The sequence below is a fragment of the Staurois parvus genome, unplaced genomic scaffold (assembly GCF_062004578.1).
Source record: "Staurois parvus isolate SC_StPar_1 unplaced genomic scaffold, SC_StPar_1.0 ptg000174l, whole genome shotgun sequence".
In the NCBI taxonomy this organism is placed as follows: domain Eukaryota; kingdom Metazoa; phylum Chordata; class Amphibia; order Anura; family Ranidae; genus Staurois; species Staurois parvus.
The window spans coordinates 851949-872407 of NW_028317970.1; the positions used below are offsets into that span (position 1 = coordinate 851949).

Here is a 20459-nt window from a genome sequence, read left to right on the forward strand (position 1 = left end):
GCCATTTTGCTGACCTGTGCCTCTATTTGTCCAATACGCTCAGAGGAGTCATTCTGTTGATTCTCCCTTTTCCTATACTTACGCTTGTATTTTGGACGGGACTGGTAATGAGACTCAGAGTCAGAACTACTGCTCTGGTCCCGACGCCATTGTTCTCTCTGAGGTTTTGGGGTCTCCCTGTTATTAAAGGGAGTCTGGGGTACTGTATCCCCCCTTTGAGCTTGAGGGTGTTCTTGGCGTGGAGGAAATCTTTGGAAGTCGGAGTTTTTATTAAAATTGGGATTCTTATTGTAATTATGGGGCCTGTTGAAATTGGGGTTCCCATAAAAATTCCCATGTTGGTTTTGGCGAGGATAATAGAACCTCTGAGGATACCATTGCCTCCTTTGATTCTCATCACTATACTGGCCCTTACCATACTTTTTATTCTTCTCACTTCCACTACCGTAGTTCCCTGGCTTTTGTCTATCCTTTCTCACCCACTGGTTTTGGGGTGCAAAGTTATGGACCTCCTTCACTTGCTGGGTTTGAGGTACAAATCTAGGGGAACCATTGGTTTTACCCCCACGGACTACTTCCGCATATGATTTCTTCTCTGCCTGCAAATTTGGATTTGGAGGGGAAACGGTAGTGGCTGCTACTATCTTGGGGCTATTTTTAGGTTCTCTTTTTATCCCGCCCTCACTGGACTGTTGGATCGAGAATAAATAGTCACTCTCTCTCACCAACCAATCAAGAGAGCATCCCTTTCTGTAATCCTTTGCAAGTCCCAATTTTATGTAAGCAGGTAATGCTTCATAGAATAGTGTCTTGAATTCTGGCTGGTTAGGATTGGGATCCTTTTCAGCCAGGAAATAGGCATTTCTGAGGACAGCCAGAAATTCTGCAGGGCTTTGGTGAGGACCACACTTTAAATTGTAGGCCGCAGCCTTGGCAGAGGTTACAGTTTTATAAGGCCCAAATTCCATGTGGCACTTATGTTTAACCTCTCTCCAGGACTGACTGGAATAGGCCCTCAAGGTCTCAAAGAATTGCCGGTATTTCTCTTCAAACACCCATGGCAGCAATTCTATTTTGGTGTGGTCATCTCTAATGCCCAGAATCTCTAACGTCTGTTCATATGTTTTCATGTGTTCGGTGATCTCAAGGGACCCTTTCTTAGAAAACATAGGAACAGTGTCCTTCAGGAACTTAATGACCTTTGGGGTGTCATATCTCCTGAATGACCCCTGGGATTTCCCTTCCTGCCTATATGAAACCTCATATTTTTCTTCAGAGCGCTCTGGAGTGTATCTTAGAAGCCTAGGAGGTGACCTATATTCTGACCCTGACTCACTATCAGATACTTCGCTGTGATGCGGGTATCTCCGCTCATCAGCCTCTGGCTTGACTGGGTTGGTCCGTCTTTGGACCCCAGAATTTATTTGGGCCGTCAACCTTATAATCTGCTCCTCCAGAGTTTTCTGCTCAGATTTTATCAAGGTAAGTTCTGACTGGTCATGCTTATCCCCTGGGTGAACTTTAATTTTGACAGGAGATAACCTCTCTGATCTGAAGTACTCCACCTCATCTTTTAAGTCCTGATACTTCTTTTGAAGTTGTTTTAATTCCTGAAAGTTTCTTTCATATAGGTCCTGAGCACTTCGAAAGTCTCCGACCAATCTATCATAATGTTTCTCGGATTCGTCTAAACGAACACCGGCATGACCAAGCTTCCCTTTCAAAGACTCAATGTCCTGATTTTTGCTTTCTAACAAGAGGCGGGCCTCTGACAACTCTTCCCTTAGAGTCCTGGTCTGCTGGGCAGCTCCAGCGGTCATGAACCATAACATGGGCCAAGCTTCTAGGAGAAGTCTGTCACGGCTTCTATCACTTTCTGCTCCAGCAAATGCTATTAAAAACCCAACAACCTGGCCCTTTTGGTTGAACAGGTCCTCAAAGGTACTCATGGCCTGCTCTTTCTCTTCATCCACAAATTCATTATTGCTATCCCCCAAATTCAATCTCTTGCGGAGATAATTTATTACTTCATTTTCAACATACTTCTGCCAAGCACCGGCAGCTTTCCGAGCTGGCTTCATAGCTTCCTGCTCAATGCCTTGAGCCGCCATATTTTCCTCGTTATGCTTGGAAGAGGTGGATCCGTGATTACTGGATGCCATTTTGATACAAAATATATGTTTGATAAAGTGTACAAATATACAATCACCAGTGCGTTTTGTGTTATGGTACGATTTCTATGGCTCTCAGCAGCGCCTCCAAATTTATGTTGTGGTGGTTTATGTAAGGATATATATTATTTATAAAGGGCGTGTCCCTTTCCCTTAGATGAAATATTACAGTGCCTCCAGCCGTTAAAATACGGCAAATATTTAGTAAACCAATAATTTGGACACCTTGATAATTTGATCACCACTTATTATTATACCTTGAATTCTTTTAGCCAATATGATTTCGTACCATACACACAAAATTTGCCTTATAATAGATAAATATAAAAATTTATTTATGTACAAAAATTATATATATAATAACACAAAACGCAAAAGACTGGTGATAAATGAACATTGGTACACACAATCAAAAATATATCCTACCAATGTGAGACACAATAATAAGGTCTCTAACTAATTACCTCAATCACAAATTTTAAATGATATGATTATTTATTAAATTTATTAATAATTAATAATTTCGAATATCTCAAAGGTTATATTCTCGCACGCCGTGGCCATAGGATTGCAAGAAGTAAGCCCTTGATATATGATACTCTGGTTATTAATATTCAATAAATTATGAAATATGGAAAAATTTATAATATGGCAATAAACAGTTTTTTTAACAGTAACACAGTATCTGACTACAGATATCTAACTATCCAATATTGTTGTAATACACTAAGGTAATTTTATGATTCTACACAACAGAGAAAGTAATTAATACAAAATCAAATAAACATCTCACCACACCCGGACGTCAGACTAGGCAACTCTCCCGTGGATTTAGCTGGCAGTGGAACGCCTTTAGACTGATATATAGGCAAGTGATAGATTCAATAGGGGAGAATGTAGGAAGTTATAAGTTTAGAGGTTTAAAGTTTTAGGAAGTTTGAAAAGATGGAAGAGTAGTTATTCAGCAGAGATCTTCTTCAGATGTCAGGTCTTTCCATGAGGTCTTTATGAGGGTTCTTCTTTTTTTCTTAAAGCACATGGGCTTTTATATCCACTAGTCCATTGTTCTAAGATACCTTCCCACCAGGCTTCCTGATTGGCTAGTTGAGAAATGTGTGTACATAAGCTATTTCTCACCTGCCCGCCAGGTGGCGGTCATGTATCACAGAACAATGTGAGTATTTGAGATGACTCATACCTTGGGTGGAATCTTCAGGTAATTTCAGGAATAAAATATACGGCTCTATCCAGATATAGCAGTGATACCTATATTATTCTAAATAGGGACCATGGAATATAGGTGTATATTCGGTTATTCCTCCTTGAAGTACCATCCTGTTTGTTTCCTGATAAGACATGTAACTAATGCTAGTTTATAATACATCTTACTTCCCATCATCTCAATACTCAAGTTAGTGATATATATTTCCCATTGCTGAGTATTTAGTGGTGTTTAAAGTCTATGACATCTTATTTATAATCTGTTTTTGTAATACATTTTTGTAATGATATACAGTGAACTTTTAGACTTAAATGTCCTGAATTTCACCCCTTTGTTTCAGAATCAACATTTTTCTCTGTGTAGGGAAAAAACTCTCTATTTGCATGGCCCTTGTATTGGGCTCATGGTAAACAATTGTTAATGCTTTCACCCTTGGTGAACAATAGTATATGGTAATAGTTTCAGAGGTCTGTTGGTTCATCACACTCTACAAGGTTTGGGTAAGCTCTCAGACAATCAGTTTGGTTCCTCTATTGTCCTGTCCAGACCTTGTATATGTTTACCTGCTTATTGAAGTCTGAATAATGGTGTTTGATCACCTGTAGAACTTTAAAATAGTATTGTCTCTAGGAGGAAAGAAAAACAATCCCTTCACCCATTCTCTCCAGTTCTTTAACTAGAATTCTTGGTGGTTCAACCAAGACAAAATTAACTCTTAACATCCGGTTATGCTGATCTGTTTGCCATATAATACTATGTCTTGATAAAAGTCATATTCTTGAGACGTGATTCAAAAGCCCACAACAGCTGTATAGCAAACAAATGGCGTAAATTGCAGTATCTCTCCCATAGTTTGTAGACGCTATAACTATCACACAAAGCAATCAATATACACTTATTGGGATTTTTTTACCAAAAACATGGAGCAGAATACATTTTGACCTAAATTTATAACTAACTTTGAGTTTACTGTATATTTTTTATAGCTGAAAGTAAAAAATATTGTTTTTCTTCAAAATATTTGGTCTTTTTTTGTTTATAGCGTGAAAAATAAAAAGTGCACAGGTGATCAAATACCACCAAAAGAAAGCTCTATTTGTGTGAAAAAAAGGACGGAAATTTTGTTTGGGTGCAGCATTGCATGACCGCGCAATTATCAGTTGAATTAGTGCAGCGCCGAGTCGCAAAAAGAGGCGTGGTCATTAAGGGGGGTAAATCCTCAGGAGGTCAAGTGATTAAAGGAAGGGTCTGAGGTGATTAAAGGCTTACCTAGTGGGAAATCACCTGGTCCTGATGGCTACACACCAGCATTTTATAAGATGATGGACTCTCTTCATCCCTCAGATAGTATATAACGAGGTTTAGGAGGGGGGCCCACAAATTGTGATGGGTCACCAAGACTATAAAATTGATTTCTAATAAGGGCAAATACCCAACTGAATCGGGGTCTTACCAAACTATATCCCTCCTAAATGTGGACACTAAAATACTCTCTGAAATAGTCACATCCCTCTTGGCTGCAATATTACCCTCCCTTACCCATACTGCTCAGGCTGGCTTTATTAATCCCTTTCCGCCGGCACCTCCTGGCCCTTTAAGAGTTTCAGAAGTCGGGAGGCAGGGCGGTGTTTAGGGGTTATGTGACCGCCATGACGAGTCATTACATGATTGGGAAAGGTCCCGATTGAAAGAGGAGACTGGGACCTTTCTGTGAGTACCGGACATGTGTGCTGGGAGTGGGCAGAGCATGCGCTCTCGGCACATATGTCCTTTTTTAATAGAATGTAAATGTGTGGCTGCTCGGCATTTAGGCCCAGACACCTGGAGGCCGCACATTCGCGTTCAGCCGGCGTGAAGAGGTTAATGGTAGACCAGTGGCTTCCAACATTCAGAAAGTTATTGCAGAGCTGGAACAAGGCAAGGTACACCCGTCTGAGGATCAAGCTATTATTACATTGGATGCTGGAAAAGTCTTGGATAATGTCAGCTATCATTGGCTTGCTCTGGTTCTTCTGATGGGCTTTTCAGCAGTATGGATTCTGCACCTTCACCCAGGGTGGTAGCTGCAGGTCTCATATCAGGTGAAATATTGCTGCATGAAGGGTACTCACCAGGGTTGCCCCCCTTCACCTCTTCTTTTCAACCTTGTCCTGGAACCTTTCTCCCGTTACCTTTCCTCCAGAGCCCCAATACATGGGATTCAGACAGGTCAAGAAGAACTCTGTGAAGCCCTATTTGCCAACGATATTTTTTATGGCGGATCCTGTGGCAGATATTCACATTCTCCATCAGGTCTTCACAAGCTGCCTACAGTGCTCTGGCCTTCCAATCAATTCTGCGAAGAGTGGAATACTTTCCTTATCTCAAACCAACACCCTTCCCTGGGCCCAGCAGTCTCTCTTCACGTAGCAAATGTTCAGATCACATATTCAGGCATTACGATAAGGAAGGAGCCATCCTCGGTCTATCATTACTACCCTCCACTGATATCTAAAATAGGAAATGAGATGGAAACATGGATGTACCTTCTCCTATCACTTTTTGGGGGATGCCACCTGTTCAAAATGGAGAGCTTTGCTCGCTTTTTGTACCCTCTTCAAACTATTTGGTTACTGCTTAAACAGGGGGAGCAAAAAAAAAAAGAGGGTGGAACAAACTTTCCCAATATTCCATTGTATGACCTTGCCTGTTTATTGTGTATAGGGACAGATTGGATACTTCTGTGAATGATCACCGAGGTCACATGGTACAGGGCTATTCCCAACAGACTTGTACCATGTGACAAGCTGTGACCAATCACAGCTCTCACAGTATTTCTTAATAGCTGCAGGAATGCAGCCGGAGAGGAGAAATTATTGCTTTTACAGAAATTATTGATTTTACAGCCTTTATGGATGTAAAAAAAACCCATAAATAATATTAAAAGATAAAAATGTAAAAAATTTTTTAAAAAGTTATAATTTTTGCTTATAAATTAATTAGGGTTATTTTTTTTTTTTACTAAAAAGATATCTGAATACATTTTGGTTGATTTATGAAGAAAGATTATTTATTTGCAAAATTTTATAAGAAAAACACTTTTTTTCAAAATTTTTGGACATTTTCATTTATATAGCAAAAAAAAAATTCCAGCGGTGAATAAATACCAAAATAAAGTTTTATGAGTCTCAGAGTGCGGGAGTGTAACCTCAGAGCGCGGGAGTGTAACCTCAGAGTGCGGGAGTGTGACCTCAGAGTGCGGGAGTGTGACCTCAGAGTGCGGGAGTGTGACCTCAGAGTGCGGGAGCGTGACCTCAGAGCGCGGGAGTGTGACCTCATAGTGCGGGAGTGTAACCTCATAGTGCGGGAGTGTGACCTCAGAGCGAGGGAGTGTGACCTCAGAGCGAGGGAGTGTGACCTCCGAGTGTGGCAGTGTGACCTCAGAGTGGGGGAGTGTGATTTCCTATGGTCGCCGGCTCCATCTAGTGGCCACAATGAGGTGATTTTTCTGAAATCTCTCCATCAGTAAAACTAGCCCAATATGATGTTATGGCCACTAGATGGAGCCAATGATCATAAGAAATAAAATACGGCCAAAACTCCTCCCAGCTGGAGAATGCGGGTCACATCCGTTCAACATTGTTCTCCATAGACCTCCAAGTGTTTGTGAAATCTCCCACCACAAAATGTACTCAGCCAATCACAGGGCAGGACTCCATTTTTATTCTTCTCCTGCTATCAATGGCCAACCCGGTCCCACACTTCATCCATGTCTTTGGGGGCCTCTGATCTCCTTGTGAACTGTTCCTTCCATGATGAAGATCAGCCATGGAGTATATCTGAGGTGTATATCAGGGTGTGCTTCTTCCCAACATGAGAGCTGGGATGTCCAGCAACATTCATCTAGAAGACATTTCCCGCACTCAAGGCACTAATACACCTCCAGGGTTGTGTGGGATCCCTGATGTACAGGAAGACAGGACTTCAGTGAGGAACATTTCCCTCACTCAAGACAAGAAAGTGGCTTCTCCCCCGTGTGAGATCTCTGATGTTTGTGAAGACTGAACTTCCATGAAAAACATTTCCCACACTCAGGACAGGAATATGGCTTCTCCCCCGTGTGAGATCTTTGATGTGTGTACAGATGGGACTTCTGTGAAAAACATTTCCCGCACTCAGAACAGGAATATGGCTTCTCACCAGTGTGAGATCTCTGATGTGTGTAAAGATTGGACCTCCGTGAAAAACATTTTCTGCACTCAGGACAGGAATATGGCTTTTCACCTGTGTGAGATCTCTGATGTCTGTAAAGATCAGACAACTGTGAAAAACATTTCCCGCACTCAGGACAGGAATACGGCTTCTGCCCCATGTGAAATCTCTGATGTATGTAAAGCTTGAATTTATCTGAAAAACATTTCCCGCACTCAGAACAAGAATATGAATTTTCCCCTGTGTGAGATCTATGATGTGTATACAGAGATGACTTCTGTGAAAAACATTTCCCGCACACAGGACAGGAATATGGCTTTTCCCCTGTGTGAGATCTATTATGCACATTAAGACCAGATTGAAAACAGAAACATTTCCCACACACAGGACAGGAATATGGCTTTTCAGCTGTGTGAAATCTCTGATGTGTGTAAAGATGGGACTTTTCTGAAAAACATTTCCCACACTCAGGACAGGAAAATGGCTTTTCCCCTGTGTGAGATCTCTGATGTGTGGAAAGATTTGACTTCCTTGAAAAACATTTCCCGCACTCAGGACAGGAATGTGGTTTCTCACCTGTGTGAGATCTCTGATGTGTGGAAAGATGAGACTTCTGTGAAAAACATTTCCCACACTCAGGACAAGAATACAGCTTCTCCCCCGTGTGAGATCTCTGATGTTTGTGCAGACTGAACTTCTCTGAAAAACATTTCCCACACTCAGGACAGGAATATGGCTTTTCCCCCGTGTGAGATCTCTGATGCTTGAAAAGCTGGGACTTCTGTGAAAAACATTTCCCACACTCAGGACAAGGATACGGCTTCTCCCCCGTGTGAGATCTCTGATGTGTGTAAAGACTGGACTTCTGTGAAAAACATTTCCCGCACTCAGGACAGGAATACGGCTTCTCCCCTGTGTGAGTTCTTTTATGAACATTAAGATTGCATTTATAATGGAAACCCTTCCCGCACTCAGGGCAGGAATACAGCTTCTCTCCTGTGTGACACCTTTTATGCCTATTAACAAGGGATTTAGAACTGAAACCCTTCCCGCACTCAGTACAGGAGAAGCTCTGAGAAGCTGTTGGATGGCCGGCCCGGTCCCGCACAGTCTGAGGTTCCTCAGGATACGAGGAATCCGATGGTCCATCTACACTGGGTGGTGCCGGATGGACATTGGAGGGAGCTGGGTTTTCTCCTGGACTATACTGTGTGATGTCCTCATCTTCTACTTTCCAGTCTGGAGACAAAGTGAGACAATCCTCGGAGGTTTTCCTCATCTCCCGGCCATGGACTAAAATACAAAGACAAAGAGGATTACTAGACAGGAGCTGATTGGTTCCCCCAAACCAGGACTCCGCCCTCATCAGGCAGCTTGGTCTCTGAGGAGCTTACAATTCCACCCTCAAGGGAACTAGGAAATAGCTCCTCTGATCTCCTACCAGGTCATTTCTTTATTCATGGACCTTAGTCAGAGAGTGAGGAAACAACCAGAACTGTCTTTTATAGGAGGGACAGTGATGAGGGGATTATACGAGGGTCCCCACCCCCTCTATCACTCATCGCCATCTTCCTAACACAAGAAGTACTGCACTTCCTTATTTACTCCATGATTTAGTCATGAAGAACAGCAAGGCTGAGCCCCACCAGAGGTCAGAGAGTGAGGATGGGGGGAGAACAACCAAGATGAAGACTGAACTGATCCTGAAGACCACCATCATTGGGGTATTGACTCCTCCCTCATTATCACTCTCTGTTTAAGGGCCCAAAGATGGAGGATGTTATCACATTATTATCACCATGTAAAAGTCTGTGCTCCAATCACATCATCCGATATAAAATGTCCAGCTGGTAGGAAATGGGTGTAAAAGAAGTAAGGACTATGTAGTGTACAACTTATTATATAGGATACAAATGTTAGGACTATATACATTATCAGAATTGTGTAATGTACAACATAGAGTATATAGTGCAGGGGTCAGGAGTATGTAATGTACAACATAGAGTATATAGTGCAGGGGTCAGGAGTATGTAATGTACAATATAGAGTATATAGAGGAGGGGTCAGGAGTATGTAATGTACAATATAAATTATATAGTATAAGGGTCAGGACTCATAATATTGGTATTCAGTAATCAGTGGAACATTAAATGTTTACTGTAGACAAGTTGCAGAGATCCCACACCGCTGCCTCCCATCTCCTGAGACTGCACTCAGTGACTTGGGTCTGAGACACTACAGACATATCCCTCCACCCGGCACAGCCAGCAGATAACAGAGCAAGGAACCCTGGGAGAATTGTTCTTTCAGAGATCTTACTAGACCCGGTGATGGGGCAGAAGACCCAAAGCACACACCCCAGGGGCCTAGGTCTAGTAACATCTATGGTGAAAATGAACATTTTGCTGCCAGCTGAACCCCAGAACCTCCATAAATCCAGTCTAGATACATAAATTGTGTCTGCAGCACAGAGAAGGAAGATTATCCGAGAGAAATCCAGGAATACAGGACGGGGAACACAGCTCAGGAAAGTGACCAGGGGATTACAGGCTGATATCACCCAGTCCCCGCCCTACTCTGGACCAATCAGTGAGCAGTATGGGTGGAGGAATGGATTTAGTGTTCATGACCCACCTGTGCTGATCTCTGTAGGAGTGTCCTCCTCTATAAATGTCCCCGTTATTCCATCCTCCTCCATAGACTGCTGATCATCCCTCACATACGCCTCTTCTTCTTCTGCTTTCACCTCAACTTTTATATCTATCAGATCTTCACTCTAAACCAAGAAAATTAGTTCATCTGTAAAATATAAGGTCACATAAAAAATCCATATATTGTCCCACGTCCATGCTCTCCGCCCCACCAACCTTGTAATGGTGAGGGATGGTGTGACCTTCCTGTGTGGAATCCCGGGAATCCAGAGGACGGGGACATCTCTCTGGTGGGTTCCTGGTATTAGGTGGCTCCATCATATCCTTGTGTCCTTCTGAGAACTCCTCCATCACTCCATACTCCTCATCCTCCTCTTTATACTCTTCTTTAACATCAATATTATCATCCCCGAGGATTCCACTCTGAAAGATATAATAAAACATTCATTGTAACAAACATGCTGTGTATAAATCACAACTACCAATAATTGTCATCATCTGCCTGATGATGGTGAGGGATGGTGTGACCTTCCTGTGTGGAATCCCGGGAATACAGAGGACGGGGACATCTCTCTGGTGGGTTCCCATGACTGGATCCATCTGTAGGAAACACACACACTGACTGAATCCATTGTTTCTATGTGTTTATCAGATGATGGGGGATCTAGGTGGATCCTCCGTACTGCTCTCTCCTTTACAATAAAGTCTCCTCTTACCCGGTGATGTGAGGGGCGGCTGATTGTCCATCATGACGTCCTTGTAGAGATCCTTGTGTCCTTCTAAATATTGAAGCGTATCATCATCTGCTGGAGATAAAAACGTCACAGTGACTATGGAGGAAGAGGATGGACATGATGGGGGGTTACTGGCTGTAAATAGAACATAACATCTTATTACCTCCTCTGCTGCCACTTCCACCAACGTCTCCGATCTGATTTCCCCCAACTCACCTCTCACCTGGAACTTCCTGTCTGTTCCTGACATCACTTCCTGTCTGTATTCCATAGAGAAGTCCTGTTTGGTGAGAAATGAGATCCCCATCTTGTGGATTTCAGAAAAACTGCAGCCCCGAGAAACATCCCCTAATAACCATTCCAGCATTATATCTACCTTACAGGGATACCAGGGAGGTGCCAAAATAACTAAAAAACAGTAAGAAACAATAAACCTAACTCTTATGCAACCAACTGTTTAAATAAAAATTTTTACTACAGATAGAAAAGTCTTAAAGACACAGAACACAAGATAAAAACAAAATACATAATAAAACAGAGGCCTCTAAAACAGATCTTTTTGGGTAAACAAAATGCAAAAATAAATCCAAAGGCATAAGAATATCTATCAATCCACTCATAATGAAGATGTTAGACATAAATGACAAGGATGTAATGGTCACAGAGGAATGGTGGTGGAGATCTCTCACAGTAAGAACACTTCCTTGAATGGTTCTATAAATAAAGAATGAATCCTGGAGGGAATAAAGCTGTAAAGCAATAAATAATATATAAACTGGGCCATCCACTTCATCCATAAAGACATTGTGATTGAAGATCTTCTAGATCACATAGAAGGAGGACTCATCCATGATTTCATACATTTGTTTGGAAGGATAGAACAATCCTCAGAAGGGAACATGTAGGATGACAGGAAAGGCTCCTGACTGGTGAGATCCTCCAAACATAATGATGACATCCATGAACTGGAGCGAGCTCGTTGGGGTGATAAAGCCAATCTGGAAACACTGTGTAGACGTTCTCCAAGAACTCAGCACACTCCAGGTGTGGAGAAAGTCTCCAGGTGGGTTTAGCCTGTCATTTATCATAGGTAGAAATGTCCACACATGGACTTCCACAGTGATCACACGACAGTTGTACACAATGAATGGCTTTCATTCATAGCCATTCATTGTGTACTATTGTGATGATCTCTGTGATTTGTCACTGGCTCACTACCTCTACTGGAAGTTTATTCCAAGTATTAACCACTTCCCGTCCGGCCGCTGTTTATAAACGGCAGGACGGGACACCTCCAGGAGCGGGTTGCCGTATCTAAACGGCACCTTGTATCTGAGGCTCGTGCACGGCTCCTAGAGTGCGCACCCGCGAGCCCGATGATCGCCGAGTCCGACGGACACGGTGGATTACGTGACATGGTATGGGACCAATGAAATCGGTCCCATACCATGTGATCAGCTGTGTCCAATAAGGACACATCTTAAGTGTAAACAAAAGCCACATGGTGCGGCTTCCGCCTCCTCCTCACACGGAGTTGTCTGTGAGAGGAGAAGGAGCGAAGAATAGGTAGTAGCTAACTGCCCTCCACCTCAGTGACACCTGATCGCCCCTAAAGTGGCCCTGATCACTCACAAGTGGCCCTGATCACCCATAAGTGTCCCTGATCACCCCAACAAGTGGCCCTGATTGCCCCACGTGTCCTTGATCACCCCAACAAGTGGCTTTGATTGCCCATAAGTGGCCCTGATCGCCCCCATAAGTGGCCCTGATCGCCCACAAGTGTCCCTGATTGCCCCACGTGTCCCTGATCACCCACAAATGTCCCTGATCACCCACAAGTGGCCCTGATTGCCCCACGTGTCCCTGTCCACCCACAAATGTCCCTGATCGCCCACAAGTGGCTTTGATTGCCCACAAGTGGTCCTGATTGCCCACAAGTGGCTTTGATTGCCCACAAGTGGTCCTGATTGCCCACAAGTGGCCCTGATCACCCAACAAGTGGCCCAGCAGTGTCCCTGATTGTCAGTGTCCCTGATCGCCACCTAGTGTCCCAGCAGTGTTCCTGATTGCTGCAGTGGCCCAGCAGTGTCCCTGACCACCACACAAGTGGCCCAGCAGTGTCCCTGATCACCGCATTGGCCCAGCAATGTTCCTGATCACCACACAATTGGCCCAGCAGTGTCCCTGATCACCGCATTGGCCCAGCAGTGTTCCTGATCACCACACAAGTGGCCCAGCAGTGTCCCTGATCGCCAGACAAGTGGTCCAGCAGTGCCCCTGATCACCGCAGTGTCCCTGATCATCGCAGTAGTCCAGCATTGTTTCTGATTGCCACACAAGTGGCCCAGCAGTGTCCTGATCATCGCAGTGGCCCAGCAGTGTCCCTGATTGCCGCAGAAATGGTCCAGCAGTGTCCCTGATCGCCGCAGTGTCCCAGCAGTGTCCCTGATCACCGCAGTGTCCCTGATTGCCGCACAAGTGGTCCAGCAGTGGCCCTGATCACCACACAAGTGGCCCAGCAGTGTCCCTGATCACCACACAAGTGGCCAGCAGTGTCCCTGATCGCCGGACAAGTGGTCCAGCAGTGTCCTTGATCACCGCAGTGTCCCTGATCACCGCAGTTGCCCAGCAGTGTTTCTGATCGCCACACAAGTGGCCCAGCAGTGTCCTGATCATCGCAGTGGCCCAGCAGTGTCCATGATCGCCGCACAAGTGGTCCAGCAGTGTCCCTGATCGCCACAGTGTCCCTGATTGCTGCAGTGTCCCTGATCGCCACACAAGTGGCCCAGCAGTGTCCCTGATCACCGCAGTGGCCCAGCAGTATCCCTGATTGCCACACAAGTGGCCCAGCAGTGTCCTTGATCACCGCAGTGGCCCAGCAGTGTCCCTGATCACCACACAAGTGGTCCAGCAGTGTCCCTGATCACCATACAGTGGCCCAATCAGTGTCCCTGATCACCTTACAGTGTCCCTGTTCATACAGTGTCCCTGATCTCCGCCACACCAGTGGATCCTGTTCACTGCCATCGTCTGTGAGGAGAGAGATCCAGTACAGCTAACTGTGAGTAGATTTCACCCTTGGCACACAGTTTACACACACTCACAAAACATTGCCTGCCAGCTCACGGTATCTCTGATTTTTGCCCAACAGTGACTAGTGTGAACCATCTGCAGCCAGATATCTGTCCCTCACTGCAACACCATCATCCTGATCACTGCCATACCAGTGGGTCCTGATCCGTGTCAAACATATGGCCAAAAGATCATATAGAAGCGAGGAGGCATTTCAAATTCTGAGTATGACAGATGAGAGTGACGGAGAACTCTCACTGTCAGACTCAGATTCTGTATATCAACCAGTACACAGCAGCGGTTCACTCTCTGACTCAGAAGAAGGTGTTCCAACAAAAATAATGAGGAACTCCAAGGAGCAGCAAGCAACCCCCAGCAGCTCAATACGTTCCTCTGACATGGCTACTACCAGCACTGTAAGTGCAAGTTCTAGTACTAGGGTGTCACATCAGCTACCAAGGATTAGGGCCCATACTGCTGTCCCAGATGCTCTTTTAAACCCTGTGTGGCTACCTTCAGGATCAGGAACACCTATAATTCCCCCATTCATAGCCCAACCAGGCATTCAGGCAGAAACCCAAAATTTTACAGCCATTGATTATTTCCATTTATTTTTCACTGAAGATTTTTTGAATTCAGTTGTGCACCAATGCAATATGTTCACCCAGCAATTCATCACCCAAAATCCCAACTCCTGTTATGCTCGAACATTTGAGTGGAAATGCCTCACAGTTGAAGAATTTAAAGTGTTTCTTGGCCTTACATTTAATATGGGACTAACAAAAAAAATGAACTGCATGCTTATTGGTCGACAAATCGCATTCAACACATGCCGCTCTTTTCTGCCACTATGTCCAGGACCCGCTATAAAACAATTCTGCACTTTCTACATTTCAACGTTAATTCCCTGTTCCCCCCCAGAGATCACCCCGAGTACGACAAACTTTATAAAATTCGTCCACTAATCAATTATTTCAACCAAAAATTTTCAGAAATATATTGTCCTGAAAAAAACATCTGTGTCGATGAATCCCTAATCCATTTCACTGGGAGGCTGATCATAAAACAGTACATTCCAAGTAAACGGGGTGAAGATGAACAAACTCTGCGAAAGGGCCACAGGGTATGTGTACAAGTTCCATATCTACGAAGGAAAGGACAGTCAGCTAGAGCCCCCTGAATGCCCAGCCTATATGGGGAGTAGCGGAAACGTTGTCTGGGACCTGGTATACCCCCTCTTCAATCAGGGGTACCACCTTTACGTGGACAATTTCTACACAAGCCTGCCCCTTTTCCGCCACCTTTATCTCAAGGACACTGTAGCCTGTGGCACAGTTCGACCCAATCGGAAGGGATTTCCACAACAATTGGTTGCCACCAAGCTAAACGGGGGGGAGTCAGCTAGCTTGAGAAATAAAGAGATCATGGCCCTTAAGTGGAGAGACAAACGGGATGTGTATGTCCTTTCATCTATCCATAACAGCAGCTCATTGGAAATTCAAGGAAGTCGTGGTCCCATCTGAAAACCCCAATGCATACATGAATACAACCTGTTCATGGGGGGAGTGGATTTAAATGATCAAATGTTACAGCCCTACATACCCAACAGAAGATCAATCTACTGGTATAAAAAAGTATCCTTCTACCTTTCCATATGGCCCTGTACAATTCCTACATCGTTTTCCAGAAGTCCACACAAAGACCTGTCACCTTCTTACAATATCAGGAAGAGATTATCACATCCCTCATCTATCAAGGAAGACCCGTACCTGAACAAATTCGGTCTGATGCAGTGAGCCGATTGAATGAAAGACATTTCCCCCATATCGTCCCCCCTACCGAAACAGACCGCAATCCTCAAAAGAGATGTTAGGTATGCTCCAAACATGGAATTCGATCTGACACCCGATACTACTGTCCCCAGTGTCCCTCAAAGCCTGGTCTTTGTATAGAAGAGTGCTTCCGTATCTACCATACCGCACTGCATTATTAGTGAAGTACGGTGAAGATATATCTCTTTGTCCTCTGTTTGCTATTTCCCTGCCACGTTTCTGCCTGTTGCCTGAATTCATTTTCCTGCCTTCCATTTGAACTGACCTTGGCCTGTTTATTTGCCATGCCTCTGCCTGCTGCCTGAACTGACCTCGGCCTGTTACTCGACCATGCCTCTGCCTGCTGCCTGAACTGACCTCGGCCTGTTACTTGACCATGCCTCTGCTTGCTGCCTGAACTGACCTCGGCCTGTTACTCGATCATGCCTATGCCTGCTGCCTGAACTGACCTCGGCCTGTTAATCAACCATGCCTCTGCCTGCTGCCTGAACTGACCTCGGCCTGTTAATCAACCATGCCTCTGCTTGCTGCCTGAACTGACCTCGGCCTGTTAATCAACCATGCCTCTGCTTGCTGCCTGAACTGACCTCGGCCTGTTAATCAACCATGCCTCTGCCTGCCTCCTGGACTGATCTTTTGCCCTCCCACTTTAGTAGTGGGATTCAAGACAACACAGGGGTCTCATGTATGTGAGGGGATCCAGAGTAGTGTTTCTGAGCAGAGAAAACTTTTCGTTTTCTTTGGGTTTTTTAATTCCCAGATCAGGGTCTGGAGACCAGAGGCTTCAAAGAGATTTGGGTGGGATGAAGCCTCTACCCCTTTGTCCAGTCTTACCTAACTAAGGCCCTAAGCTTAATGTTTCTGCCTGGACCAATCCTTTTACCACGTCTTTGCTTGCTGTCTGTATTGACTGTGGCCTTTTTATGGACCATGTTCCTGTCTTCTTCCTGGACCACTGCTTTGCCTGTTTGCTCACCACGTCTATGCATGACACCGGTACTGATCCATCTGCACATCCCACTGACTACCTTCCTGCGAGACACTGGTGCCACCCATCCTCTGCACTGAAACCACAGGTACTCTTTGGTTTATCTTTTGTTCAACTTCTTGGTGAATGAACATAGTGCTATGTGGACAGCCACGTACTAGTAGGTTAAGCTTTTAGGAACAGGCCGTAGGTGAAGCTACACTATGCTTTATTGATATATAATGTTCGCAAATTTTTGTGATAAACAGGTTGCAATGACCAGTAATCAGTCCAAACACTGAAAATGTCTTACACATGTGGTATCCCCATACTCAGGAAAAGTAGCAGAATGTGTTTTGATGTGTTATTCTAAGAATGCCTATGCAGTGTGTTAGAAATATGTTATTATTGGTAACATTGCATTAAAAAAAAAAAACTACTTTTTTTTCACATTTTATAAAAATCTGTGTAAAAAATAAGTCTTCAGAAGACTTTGCTGCTCCAGGACCTCCAAAATTGTGATACGTAGTCAATAAATTAGATGTGTCATTTTTGCCCTTAGTATGCCTAACGGTGCTTATTGGATGTGGGGCCCCTCTATTTGGCTAGGCTGTGAAAAAGTCTTACATGTGTGGTATTGTTATACTCAGGAAGAGTTAGAGAATGTGTTTTAGGGTGTAATTTTAAGTATGCCTATGCAGTGTATTAGAAATATCTTCTATATTGACAACTTTGCGTAGAAAAAAATACATTTTCATTTTCTTTTAACATATTCCAAAAACTTTTGGCAAAAAATGAAGTCTTCGGAAGACTCCCCATGCCTCCTAAAACATAGCTTGGGGTGTTTGCTTTCCAAAATGGGGTCATTTTGTGGGTAATTCCATTGTCCTGATGCTCCAGGACCTCTAAAACGGCAATAGGTAGTCAAGAAATTAGATGTGTAATTTTTGTCCTTAGAACGCTAACAGGTGCTTATTGGATGCAGAGCCCCTCTATGTGGCCAGACTGTGAAAAAGTCTCACACATTTGGTATTGCCATATTCAGCAGGAGTTAAAGAATGCATTTTGAGGTGTAATTTTAAGTATGCCTATGCTGTGTAATAGAAATATCTCATAGATTGACAACTTTGCATAAAAAAAAAATATATTTTAATTTTTTCACATTTTCCAAAAACTTAGGGCAAAAAATGAAGTCTTCAGAGGACTCCCCATGCCTCTTAAAACATACTTTGAGGTGTTTTCTTTCTAAAATGGGGTCATTTTGTGGGTAATTCAATTGTCCTGGTGCCCCAGGACCTCCAAAACTGTGATAGACAGTCAAGAAATTAGATGTGAAATTTTTGCCCCTAGAACGCCTAAGGGTGCTTATTGGATGTGGGGCCCTTCTATGTGGTTAGGCTGTGAAAAAGTTTTACACATGTGGTATCGCCATACTCAGGAAGAGTAGCAGAATGTGTTTTGGGGTGTAATTGCAAGTATGCCTATGCCGTGTGAGAGAAAGAACTTGTTAAATGACAACTTTGTGGAAAAAAAAAAATTGTGTTTACTTTCATCATTTCCTTCAAAAACTGGCAAAAAAATGACAACGTCAAAAACTCCCCATGCCTCTCATTAAATACCTCAGACTGTCTACTTTCCAAAAAGGGGTCATTTGGGGGGTATTTGTACTGTCCTGGCATTTTAGGGCCCCAAGAAATTATATAGGTAGTCTGTACATCAGGATTGATACATTTTTAAATATATATACCGTGGTCTGTGGACTCTATAACTTTCACAAAGACTAAATAATACACAATGATTTGGGTTATGTCTACCAAAAAAAGTAGCACAATGGATCTTGGCCTAAATTTATGAAGACAGTATATTTATTTGAAAAATTTAGTATCAAATACTAAGAAAAACATGTTATTTTTAAAAATTTTCAGTCTTTTTTAATTTTTCTAGCAAAAAATAAAAACCCCAGTGATGATTAAATACCACCAAATTAAAGCTCTATTTGTTTGAAAAAAATGATAATAATTTCATTTAGATACAGTGTTGTATGCCTGAGTAATTGTCATTCACAATGTGATAGCGCTGAAAGCTGAAAATTGGCCTGGACAGGTAGGGGGTGAAAGTGTCCGGACAGGAAGTGGTTAAATTCAAAAAATACTTTGTGAGCTTCTAGCAAGTGTTTTTGGTTGTCTGGGTTCTTCAATATCGAGGAATTCAGTCTCCAGCTACGGGGGATTGAGGAATGTTGCTTGTTGTCAAGAGTTATGTTGATTGGAGCGTGATCAGACCAGGTTATGGTGCCAATTTTGGATGACGTTATATGTTGTAGGGTCTATTTGTCTGTAACAAAGAAGTCAATTCTAGAGTAGGATAGGTGAGATGGGGAGTAGTAGGTGTTGTCTCTTTCATTGCTGTGATGGCATCTCCAGATGTCGTATAGATCATGGTCATGTAAGAAACAATTAATGTTTTGGGGAGCGTTTGTTGGTGGAAGAGTCCAGGAGTGGGTTGCCGATGAGGTTGAAGTCTCCGCCAATGAGAAGTCCGCCTTGTTTGTGAGAAGAGATGCTGGAATGGAGATTGTGGTAGAATTGCATTTGGTTGTTGTTGGGTCCATAAACATTTACTAGGGTATATGGTATATTGTTACCTTTGCAGATTAGGATATGGTAGCGACCTTGAGGATCTGCTATTTCTGAGATGTGGTGGAATTGTAGAGTCTTTTATGGCTATAATAACCCCATTTTTCTTCTTAGAGTTAGTGGCCATATAAATATGGAAGAATCGGTGCAGTTGTAGTTTAGGGGTCTTGGTGGTTGTGAAATGTGATTCTTGTATGAAAAGTATATCAGCATGAAGCGTACGGGCTTCCTTTTGGAGCATCCATCTCTTAAAGGGGGAGTTTAGACCCCGAACATTAAGTGATGTTATGTCAATCATTTTGTAGTTCGTTTGTTGGATTGGTGGAGTAGAGGAGTCATTTCTGGGCGAATTGACATAGAATGGAGAGACTTGGTAGGACAAGAGAAATTTCTATGTGTTTGGTAGATTGGTATTGGTTTGCTCGATGATGCGTGTGGTATTTTCTATGTTGTTTGGTTGGTTTCAGGTGAACAGTTGGTTCGGATGATCGACTGATGGTGCAGGGGGGGGTGGAAGTAAACAGGAATAAAAAAGACTTGCGGAAAATGCAAGTAACATGAGTAGCAGGGAGTGCTACTTCAAAACAGGGGGGTGTGAACAAGCATAGACCGTAGAAAGGGTTATGCCAAACAGAGTCTCGTAATGTAAGAATATTCTGTAAGGGGCCATTGCCGAGAATAATAGGTTGAGGTATAGCGTCCGAGGTGGTGTGGTTGGGGCCATTGCCAGAGAATAATAGGTTGAGGTATAGCGTCCGAGGTGGTGTGGTTGGGGCCATTGCCAGAGAATAATAGGTGGAGGTATAGTGTCCGAGGTGGTGTGGTTGGGGCCATTGCCAGAGAATAATAGGTTGAGGTATAGCGTCCGAGGTGGTGTGGTTGGGGCCATTGCCAGAGAATAATAGGTTGAGGTATAGCGTCCGAGGTGGTGTGGTTGGGGCCATTGCCAGAGAATAATAGGTGGAGGTATAGCGTCCGAGGTG

The 20459-nt window shown here is 43.6% G+C and overlaps 2 protein-coding genes across 2 annotated transcripts in view; one reads left to right on the plus strand and one right to left on the minus strand.

The window, feature by feature from the left end:
* The window catches only part of LOC149462476 (uncharacterized), a 51912-nt gene extending 43039 nt beyond the window's left edge, over window positions 1-8873 (minus strand). Inside the window, exons 1-2 of the mRNA XM_089676808.1 lie at window positions 7440-8873; window positions 576-590 (exon numbers count right to left, since the gene is read on the minus strand). Coding sequence (XP_089532934.1) covers window positions 576-590; window positions 7440-8863 — 1439 coding nt within the window. The 5' untranslated portion in view covers window positions 8864-8873. The remainder of the gene's footprint in view (window positions 1-575; window positions 591-7439) is intronic.
* The window catches only part of LOC149462477 (uncharacterized), a 53242-nt gene that overhangs the window by 8391 nt on the left and 24392 nt on the right, over window positions 1-20459 (plus strand). The gene's annotated exons all lie outside the window — the stretch shown is intronic.